The 10,607-nt window shown below is 36.3% G+C and overlaps 1 protein-coding gene across 2 annotated transcripts in view; it reads left to right on the top strand.

The window, feature by feature from the left end:
• Positions 1-10,607, top strand: part of FBXW7 (F-box and WD repeat domain containing 7) — a 300,503-nt gene that overhangs the window by 269,715 nt on the left and 20,181 nt on the right. For both annotated transcript variants that reach the window (XM_019522213.1, XM_019522214.1), the window contains 2 exons: positions 5,755-5,889; positions 9,862-9,985. In XM_019522213.1, coding sequence (XP_019377758.1) covers positions 5,755-5,889; positions 9,862-9,985 — 259 coding nt within the window. The remainder of the gene's footprint in view (positions 1-5,754; positions 5,890-9,861; positions 9,986-10,607) is intronic.

Raw genomic sequence — 10,607 nt, 5'->3', positions numbered from 1 at the left:
TTAGCTCCTGAGTACTCATTGGTAGAAAGCCTTCATTAGCAATGTAGAAGCAGTATAGTGGAAGTATTTTATTGATATCCTTAAATATGTTTAGTTATTCACATGGTCTTTCTAAATAATTACATAAAACAGACACATCAACTGAAAGGCTTAGTGCTTCTGGCATAAATCAGTAGTGATGGAGCACAATTTTGGTTAAAAATAAGTGATATAGTTGGTTATTTGTGGGGTGTATAGGATGAACTAGGGAACTTTGTCTGCCAGGACTGCAGAATCCGGTTCCTGTAAAGGTACAAGTAGCCATGAATGACATTAGGCTACTGAATTTTGTTTTAGTGCTAAGGAAATCAGGTCTTTGTAAAAACGACTGAATCCCTCAATATTTCAGGTCATGATTTCCCACAGAGCCTAAAGTTACATTCCCAAATCGTGCTTTAGGCTATCCTGTAAATGAGTGATCACCCAGCAGTTTCTGTTGATTTCTTCTGGCACTCCTTTTTATTGTTTGCATTTCTGAAATAAGATCACAGATTTCACAACCTAACATAAGGCTCTCTCAAAATTCTTGCTATTAAGCGGTATCTTGGTTAATTCAGGGTCATCTCATTTTGCATTAATCTTTATTGTCATTAATGCTAGAAAGATAAAATACACAAAATCTGAAATATCCCAAACTGTAGAAGTCTTAAAGGAAGTTGGCACTGTGTTAACTGTTGATCTCTTTAGGTATAGTTAAATTGATACAGTTCCTGACATGACATTTCATAATGTCACTCTTGAAATTTGAATTTTCTCAACCAAATTGAAGAGTTTCCTTCCTTTTTGGTAGAATAGTGCTACTAAATTAATTTAGCAGCCATATCTCATCTGTCATATCACATGCCCATCTGCATTCATAGTGTCTTTGCAAGCAATTTTAAATTGCGTTTCCAAACTGATCTGATAGCAAGATGCATTGGTTTGGGATAGAACTGCCTCCTCATCTTAAAGCTGGTATTTATGAGTGGTACGTTAGCAGAGTTAATGTTATTAGAGTCTCTTAACTCCACATTTAGGAGTTTTTTATTAATATTATTTACATATAAGTTGCTCCTGATATTATTTACATGTAAGTTGCATCCTCTATTTGACATTGGCTCAGGTCTTTTAATATGACAAATAAAGACTATCCTTGCCTTGAGAAGCTTATCATTTTAGGAAAGAAGCAAATAAGATGAAAAGCATTTGGCAATTCAGTAGGCAGAGCTGGTTGGAAATTGACCAATGGAACACATCATCCTCAGAAAATGCATGAACATGTTGATTTCAGTGATAACATTCATTTAGAGATAAAAGCTGGAAAACATTTTGATAAGGTCAAAACAGATCAGTGAGAGGTTTTTTTTTTTTTTGTTTTTTTTTTTAGAATAGAATGCTTCAATTTATCATGTTGAACCAACTTCTCTTTTTTTTAATTTTTGTCAAAACGGAAATTTTTAAATTCCTTTTGCAGGAAACTTGATCTGATTTTACTCGGGATCAGAAGTCTTAAAGATTTCCACATTTCTTGCAAAACAAAAAGTTCCTGCCCAGTTGTACTAGGCCAAGTGTTGTCAACCAGGGGTACATATACCCCCAGGAGTACTTGAGAAGGCCTATGGGGGAGACACGCAGGCAGGCAGGGACGGAGCGCTGCCACACACCATCCTGCGCTGCTTTGCAGGCGCCGCTCACCCAGCTGGACACACGGGGCAGGCGGAAGCTCCACTCCATGTTTAGCCATACACCACCCCTGTCTCCCCCCTACTCTGTGCCTGGCCGCTGTAGGTACACTGATCCAAAAAGGTTGAAAACCTCTGTACTAGGCCATCTATCTAGGATAGTAAATCCAACATCCATGCAGGCATTTAGAATAAAGGACTCCTAAGGTTCCTTCCAACCCACAATTCTACACTTGGGCAACATCACTTCAAATGTTAAAAATCAACATCCCACCTTCCTTTTCTTTTTTTCCTTTTACCTTTCTTTCTTGCACATTTTTGTGCAAGTAAAATACTTCTTGTAGTGATAAATTGTCTCTAATGTTTGTGAAACTTTTCCATATGAGTACAGTGAAAGTGGGAATCTGGTATGCTAAGATTCCGTTCCTAATAATGCAAATTAGTAGAGGTAATCACTTTGAGGAACAGGTGAACATAACAGCATTGCTGATAGTTGAGAGCATTTACTCTCAGCAGTTATGATAATGTTTCTGTTTTGGGTTGCTGCAGTTACTGTAAGGGCTTTCTGGCTCTCCTGGTTAGCAAAAATACTGGCTGTCTCTTTCAGACAGATTCCTGCCCACAGAAATTCATGCACTTGTCATTTCTTGTCTAGTATGCTGCAGTTCTCACTACCTTTATCTACAGAGGATATTCATGAAGAAACAGTGACTGCTACAGAACACAGTGGCCCACTTCCTAAGCAAAATAAGCAGGAGGCTATATTCTGCTAGTGTGCTACAACCTGTACCATCTTGAGCTCCCTCAATTCAAGGTTGTAGTATTTGTGTACAAAGCTATCATGGTGGGACATGTCTGCATTATATCAAATACTGTTTTCTTCAGTAGGCTTGGCTATGTTTATATTGTATGCTGTATTTTTACCCAGACAAAATACAGACTTGAGGGAGATGAAGGACATGTTTTCACCCCACAAAATCACCATTCTGGTACGCTCTTCCAGAGGGAAAGGAAGCTAAGGTCTTCTCTCTGTCTTCAGGTTTCTCTGTAAGACATACCTTAACCCCAATGTTCCCTTAAAAGTTTTCAGTAGTAATTCATAGAACTGTAAGATCAAACTAAAAAATTAGTATCATGCTCAAATTATTGGACCCAGAGTAGATGAAAGATCCCATTGTCCCCATCTACAATGTGTATTTTAATTCACAGACAGAGCTTCGTGTGGTTTAGAGCTGTATGCGTCTTGACAGACAGACATACGGGGTACGACAAAACAAACGAGGAAGAGCAAAGGTGGGAGGGGGGCACAACTGCATTTTTGATGGAGGAAAAGAGGTGCTGATGATCTTGGAGACTGACAGCGCCTGAAATTGAGGTTGGAAGTGGCCAGGGTTGGAAATTGACAGATTTATTAAATGAACTCCAAAGTAATGAAACTTTCCTCCTAGAAACTTCTAAGGCATTTAAAGTGCTTTAGGAGCTGCTTTTGCAAGAGTCCCTGTTGAGTTTGCAGCCTGAACAGGGATGAATCCTACAATTAATTTTCTATAAGATAAACAAAAATAAACCAGTAGAAATGAAGCTCTCTCTAATTTTGTATTGAATTTAAGTTTTAAGATAAAACGAGTAATAGTCAATTTTACAAATGCATTGAAAGGATACAGCTTAGTGCTTTCAAAATTATACAGTTTACAGGGGACCACCTGGTAGCAATCCAGAGCATCTGGGCTGCATGCCAGGTGTCTCAGAATCCTCTGGTCAACTAAAATATTTGAAATTTTGCACCACTGCCTGGCACCAATTTACTTTCCTTCCACTGTTGTTCTTAATAAAAGCCACACACTTACTGCCTTCCTTCTCCATCTCTGCTGAATGGTATATCTGTCATTTTTTTGCAAATAGGTCAATCGGTGGAGCACAGAAATGCTAATACAGTGGAGGCAATGTCATTCCCCCCATTATCAGAAATATTTGTGCTTATCTGGCAAGACTACTTCCTCTAACAAAATTTTATACACTAAACAAACATTTTCCTCAGAGATCCTTTATTGACTGTTACTAATTTATTTAAAAAGAAAATGAAAGACCAAAGGGGAGTGCTCCCTAGAGTAAACTTCTTTGAGCAGCTGATTGCTTGAAAGGGCCTTAAGATTGTTGCCTCTAGCCAACCTATAATGCTGAAGGAACAGATTTTACCGTCTTAAAATATGTTTTTCCATTTGAAGATATTACATTTATTCATTAGAGTCTCTCTCTCAATCCCCTCCACTTAGTTCTATGTTAAATTTTATTAACTAAGTGTAAGAGAATAGGGCTTGCTTATAGTATGAAATCCTGCCATCGGAATTTAGGAGCTATTGGCAAGTTTATATAAATTAACAACTGCTGCAAACACTTACCACAGCATAAATGTAAGGTATTCAAGTTCCTTGGCTATTTTTTTGTTTATTAACTATTACAAGCAGGCTTATACTAGAATGGCTTTGAAAATTCATGTTTAATAAATGGATTAGACAGCTGCAATATAGTTTCCCTTAATTTTCCTGTTATTTCAAAGTTAATTAAAAACTTCATTCTATCAAACATCTGTGCATAGTGTGCAGTAATACCTTTGGTCTTTGTTTTAAATGTCCCACCATATCTCAAAAATATTCCATCCAACCAACTCTGTCTCATCAGTTGAGAGCTGGGAGTGCTACCACTCAGGTTTCTGACATCCTCCAACCCTTGCCAATGGCCACTAGCCACTATTAAAATGTGTGAAGTCAGAAACTAATTTTCCTGATATTTGAGTTGTAAAAAAAAATAAATAAATAAAACCTCAAAGTATAATATGTTTACAACACAGAGAAATAAATATATATTCATCCTTAATATTTCTCATTTGTGCCTAGTCACTACAGCACATGCAGCTAGCAGTTGTATTCAAATCTAAAGAATGCAGTGTACAGTGTGATAAATCCAGGTCTTGAGGTACAGGGCAAGGTGATATATGAATATTAACATCTAAGGTATTCTTGGGTTTTTTAGATTTCATTTAGTCCCTTAACGTAACTTTAATGTAGTTTGTACGTGTTGATTTACTTGTGCATGTCATTGTAGAAGAACCCATATGTTCAAATGTATTAATATGAATATATTCACAAAGCACTGTGATATCTCATTTTCTGTCTTCTCAGACTTTGTTCATGCTCTAATTCTGTTGCTAAATCAGTTAACACTTTTTTTCTCCTCTGGAAATTGTTTTTTTCCCTTAAATTGTTTTTGCATAACAAATCAAAATCCTTTGATGAGCACAGATGAGTTTGAGAAAGACATGCTTGTCAGATGTGAAGTATATTCAGTTATTAATTTTTTTGCAAATGATGCTGCTAATCTGCTGTACTCTCAGATGAGTGCCTTATTAAAACCATCAGATTTTATGGTGCCCATTAGTAAGAATGCAAAGTAAGAAAATTACCAGTCAAAATTCCCTGTTTACTCAGTAATGTAAATTGATGTTTACAAAATAAAGTATTGGTTTACAGCCGGGATTCTGAAATATAACATTGTGGCAAATAAACACATAGCAGTAATAAGCAGACGATAAGCAAAGCAATACATCTTAGAGAACTTGCTACTATTTTTTCCTCTTTACTTGAAGTTTTTGGTTTACCTATTTCAACTTCAGTGTTTGAAAAGGGGTATCTCATTTGAACACTCACTGAAGTGAGCACTTTGAAAAAAAATGCACATTTTTAAATGTACAGTTTTTAACTGTTCATTTTGCATTAGCTGTGTAATAGTTCAAATAGCTACATTATTGTATTGGTACTTGAGCGTACCATTCAGAATACTTTGGATCAGTATTCTTTTGTTTAATTATAACTTATTAGAAAACACCTATTAGATTTTATGCAATTAAATACACTATGTTATAGATAGCCTTCACACATGCTTGTGCTTGGTTTGGTTTGGTTTTGTTTTTTGTGGGGGGTGTTAGCCAAGCAGCTTTATAAAACTTGACAATATACCAAACTAATACAAACAGGGAACATATTTCTCTTTCTCACAGAGCTGGAGTGGACCAGAAAAGTTACTTGCATTAGATGAACTCATTGATAGTTGTGAACCAACACAAGTGAAACATATGATGCAAGTGATTGAGCCCCAGTTTCAACGAGACTTCATTTCCTTGCTCCCAAAAGAGGTGAGGATTCTCAGTTAATACTGGGCTTTGGGTACTGTTTGACTATGTAACGCATCATCTGCCACCTTTAAACACTTGCATGCTAATTATGGTATTCAGTATTGTCAGTTTAACACTGTTAATTGGTGTTAAAGAGGGCTGCAAGTTGACAAACTGCCATGACTTAATAATGTAATTCTCAGATTAATGTATGCTTATGAGCTAAGGGCCAGATTTTTAAAGAATTTAGGTGCCTAAAGATCCAGATAGGTACTCTCATTTAAAAAAATAATCCTGCTAAGCACTCACTTGCATCTTTAAGCACCTTAAATACCTTTAAAAATCTGGCTGTAGATGATTTCCTTTCCACTATTGGAATAATGTCTTTGTTGCCACATATTTCATTGCATTTTTCTATTTGGTTCTATTTTCTTTAAGAGCCTTCAGGTTATGCAGTGTTTTACTTCTAGTTAACTTGCCAAATTTAATTTTGTGAATCTTCTGTGTCAACATTGCATACTTATTTATCTAAATCCCAGCACATTTTAAAGACAAAAACACAACAAAACAAAAAGCCCAAACTTTTTCTTTAGATAAATATTAAGAATAAATTTTTACGATGCATTGTGTTATTAAATCCACATTGAGTAGGCATGTTGTTAATATTTATTTATTTGAGAGAACTTGAAAACTTCCAGGGAATCCTTAAGTCTCTCTCCTAAGCTCAGCCAGTCGTGTCAGAGCCTGTCACGTCAATGGGGAGCAACCTCTAGATACAGGAGCCTTCCTTGAGAAGTGAAAAGAATGTGAAAGTCATATCACAGCTGGACTAAACTGTTATGAGATGGCTACATAAACTCCAGACTTGATTTTACAGTTACCATAATGGATTTAATTGTGACTATTCTTTACAGTGTGCCTTGACTGCTCCTAGGGTTGGTATGGTTTGGGTTTGGGGGTTATTTTTCAGTTTTGCTTTCATTTGTTTTTTGGTGATTTTTTTTTTTTTTGGAGGGAGACATGGGGGGAAGGGGCAGGGGAATGGTTCTAGTTTGGTGCCAACAGTACTACCGTATGGTACTTAGTAGTGTTTTTCACTACTAAAATATTGTTGCCTGCTTTTTTTAATAAGAAATTTGGATTTTAGGAACAAGTTCTCAGTTCTTATTCTGGTGTTATGTGGTCCATCATTTTTCATATGTCCTTAATGTTTACTATTCTATGACTCTTCCGTGTTGTACTTCAGAGTAAGCTGTGTATTTTGAATATTTAGATGTACATGGCCCTATTCATCTCATTTGCTAGCATAGGGTTTTTCATGACTCTGGAATATGCCAGAGCTTTCTCCTGGGGTTTGCTGGTTTGCTTTTGTTTGACAGTGGAAGTAATGTATGCTGTGAATATTAAGTTAATAGTCAAGGTACATGCATCAAATATTGACAGAAGTGTTTTCTATGGCAACCTGCTCCTTTGGAATTCCTCCTTGTATGTGAGGAATACTGCAGGAGAAGAAATGCGCCATGCCAGATAAACTGCTCTAAGGATCAGTTAGGAAGGAGAGTTGTACACCTTGAAAGGATGGGGAATATTTTAACTTCTGCTGTTTCAAAAAGTGAAAAGTTGGATACATGTAATGCATATTAACAAAAGGTTATAGCTCAGCTGTTCTCACGTGATTTAGCAGCAAAACGAATCCAACTGTGATTAGTACTTATCTTATGTATTGCTTGTGCTGCCCTCTTAAAGAGAGACTTATGTACTAGGGGGATACTCTTTATATATAAAAAGTATTCTACTTACCCATAATTCTCTTTCATTTTTCTGAATATTTAAATAACTTGTGTTTATTTCTTTCCAGGAAGCCTATTCCTTTTCCTTACTGAAATTTGAACATTGCTGAGTTTGTTTCATTTCAGCAATATTTATAGTTACCTGCTATATCGAAGTACATAACACGGTGATTATATTCCTGGTTTTCTGGCTAACCAGCAAGTAAAGATAATTTGCATAGAAAAGATCTTATTCAAAGGTCTTCAACAATGCAAAGAGATACAGTAAAGGAATAACCAAATAACCATTTACATTCTTGCAGGTTTTCCCTTATATGACAGTATCCCTTTTAAGTGAAAGGCAGCCTAGTTATTTGAGACTGAGATATATGTTGCTTTTCCTATTAAAATATTAGAATTGTTTGATTTGACTGGATCAAAACCAAATCTTAAGTTTAAAGGTTTTCCTCTCAGATATGGCCCAGTTGAATTAAAAATGATAGGTGTGCAATGCATAAATGTTCTTAGATAGGATCCATTAAAGCACTAGTCCTTACCATAAAATACAGAGTTCTGGTAACAGAGGCCCTATTTTTGTTCTGGCAAAATTGCTCTTAGGACTACACCACAGTATTGAGAGGAAGGTATACTACCTAATCAACTGTAATGTGATTTTCCCCCCAGGTTCAGTTCTGGTTGGGGGCATGTAGATTAGGAAAATAGGTTAAATCTTAAAGCCTCATAGCTGGCATCTTTTTACAAATCCCCTTTTAAATAAATCATTTCACTTAATGTAGACAGGGAAGTTGCATTTTAAAAATATGATCTTCTCTGACCTTATCATTCTCTGATCCAAAGAAAAAGACTGATATATTTTTGTTCCTAACTTTATTGCAGTTGAATGCCTAAGATGACTGTTGGCTGTAACTCAGTGACTTTTTTAACATAACTAGTTGTATGAATCACCTCTCAAAACTGTTCCTTCCACAGTGATCTGCAAGATATTGAGATAGATCTGCCTCTTGGGATTTCTTTCTACTGTTTCTGATGGTTTTTCATTTTCAGTGATTGGATGTATATAGCATTTTACTCCTGTCAGCAGGGCCCTGAATGTTCTCCACAATACATGTGTTCTGTTCCTCCTTAGCATTAACCTTCAGGAGTGTATAACTTCAAAATGCGTAACTGATGGAGAAAATACATAGTTGTTTGTTTTTATTATGGTCACCATATGGTTTAACTCAGCCAACTGGTGTCCGAATCATCTAAATAACCTCTAATTTTATCATCTAGATAAGCTCAACTTTACGTTATCTGTCAAGGCTAAAGGGATTTAATATGGCACATGCATTGTTGTTGCATGCTGAGATCTATATGAATACGATGTATAACATCCATTCTTTATCCCAGTCCATAAAACACCTCCTAAAATTCTTTAAGGATATTATGCATTCTGTTCAGTAAACAAGTTGTAGACCTGTTTGATGTAGTGCATTTCCAGATTGTTCTCAGTCTCAAGCATAATTCACTATTCAAGCACTGTGGATTGGTATTTGGAATAACAATGTTACTCTCCACCATTGGTGTTTATCTGAGCTCACTATATGAAACAAACTTAAGTTTTTTGTTTTATCATGGGACAGTCGCCTTATTTTTATATTTACTGTAGAAATGTGGTCGACACCAGTATCTGTTTAGCTATTTGTTGGTTGTTTCTATTGCTACAGCCTGTTTCTGTCACTGTTTACCCTTGTGGTTTGGGTACCTGCCTTGATGTGAATTTTTAATTAGAATTAATTTTTTTCCAGTTTGTTAGGTCACAGATTTTTCAAAGTCCTAGCAAAAAAATAGTGTTAATGTGGATATTAATTATACTGCAAATAAGGCAGTATAATTTACCTATTAACCATTTAACATTCACAAGGCTTTTCTATATAGTTCTATAACAATTGTCTCACCTGGCAGCTATTTTCTGTTAAAGCAAATGTATTACCAAGTGACATTCTTGCTTAGATCAGGGTATTAAAATAATTTTTTGCTAACTTCTGCAGTCCCTTTCATGTTTCCTCTTGAATGTATTGCAGCTCTCAAATGCTTCTGGCCTTGTTTGATAGTTTAATTTATTGTTTTAATACATCTACTTTGTGTGTATCTCAGTCTCGGTAATGTGAATATAAAATTAAAAAAGAGAATGTGAATAGGTTTAATCTCTTGCCTTTTGCAGCTGGCACTATATGTGCTTTCATTCCTGGAACCCAAGGACCTTCTGCAAGCAGCGCAGACATGCCGCTACTGGAGAATCCTGGCTGAGGATAACCTTCTGTGGAGGGAGAAATGCAAAGAGGAGGGTAAGATTCTGCAAAATAGGAATTTAATAGTGAAGGAAGCACTTTGCTGTGAAGCAGTTATTGGCATTCTTCCTCAGTTATATAAGAAGCTAGAAACTTTGAGAAAGGTATTAAGCAAGCTGCATGTAATGTTGCTATTAGTGAAATTCAACCTATGTAATATGTATCCTTATTGAAAGCATACGTTGGGACATTCATTTTAAAAGTTAAATGAGACTAGCATTTCTATGATTTTCTTGTATGATCTCTATATGCTGTATTTTGTATATAATACATGAAATTGTTTAGAGTTATTTTACACTCAAACTATTCCAGTACAGTTAATTTACTTAACAATTAAAGAGAGAATAGAAAGAAAGTGTCTTTATAGAGAAGAGGTGGGCAAAATATGGCCTGTGGGCCAGATCTGGCCCACCAGGCCATTCTATCCACCATGCAAGGCCTCTAAAAAATATAGAAAATTAATTATTATCTGCCTCTGGCTGCCTGTCAAAGATGACAAGGTACCAGCAGAAGCAGGACCCAGGGAGAGCCAGTGGCAAGACCCAGCAGTCATAGCAGGAAGGCCTGCCCAGCCCTGCTTCCCCCCCCCCCCCCCCCCAAAACCCCCACCCCCCCCCCC

The sequence above is a fragment of the Gavialis gangeticus genome, unplaced genomic scaffold (genome assembly GCF_001723915.1).
Source record: "Gavialis gangeticus isolate Ggan-Ray unplaced genomic scaffold, GavGan_comp1, whole genome shotgun sequence".
Taxonomy (NCBI): domain Eukaryota; kingdom Metazoa; phylum Chordata; order Crocodylia; family Gavialidae; genus Gavialis; species Gavialis gangeticus.
Note: the sequence above shows the minus strand (reverse complement) of the source record. Positions and strands in the feature narration are given on the sequence as shown.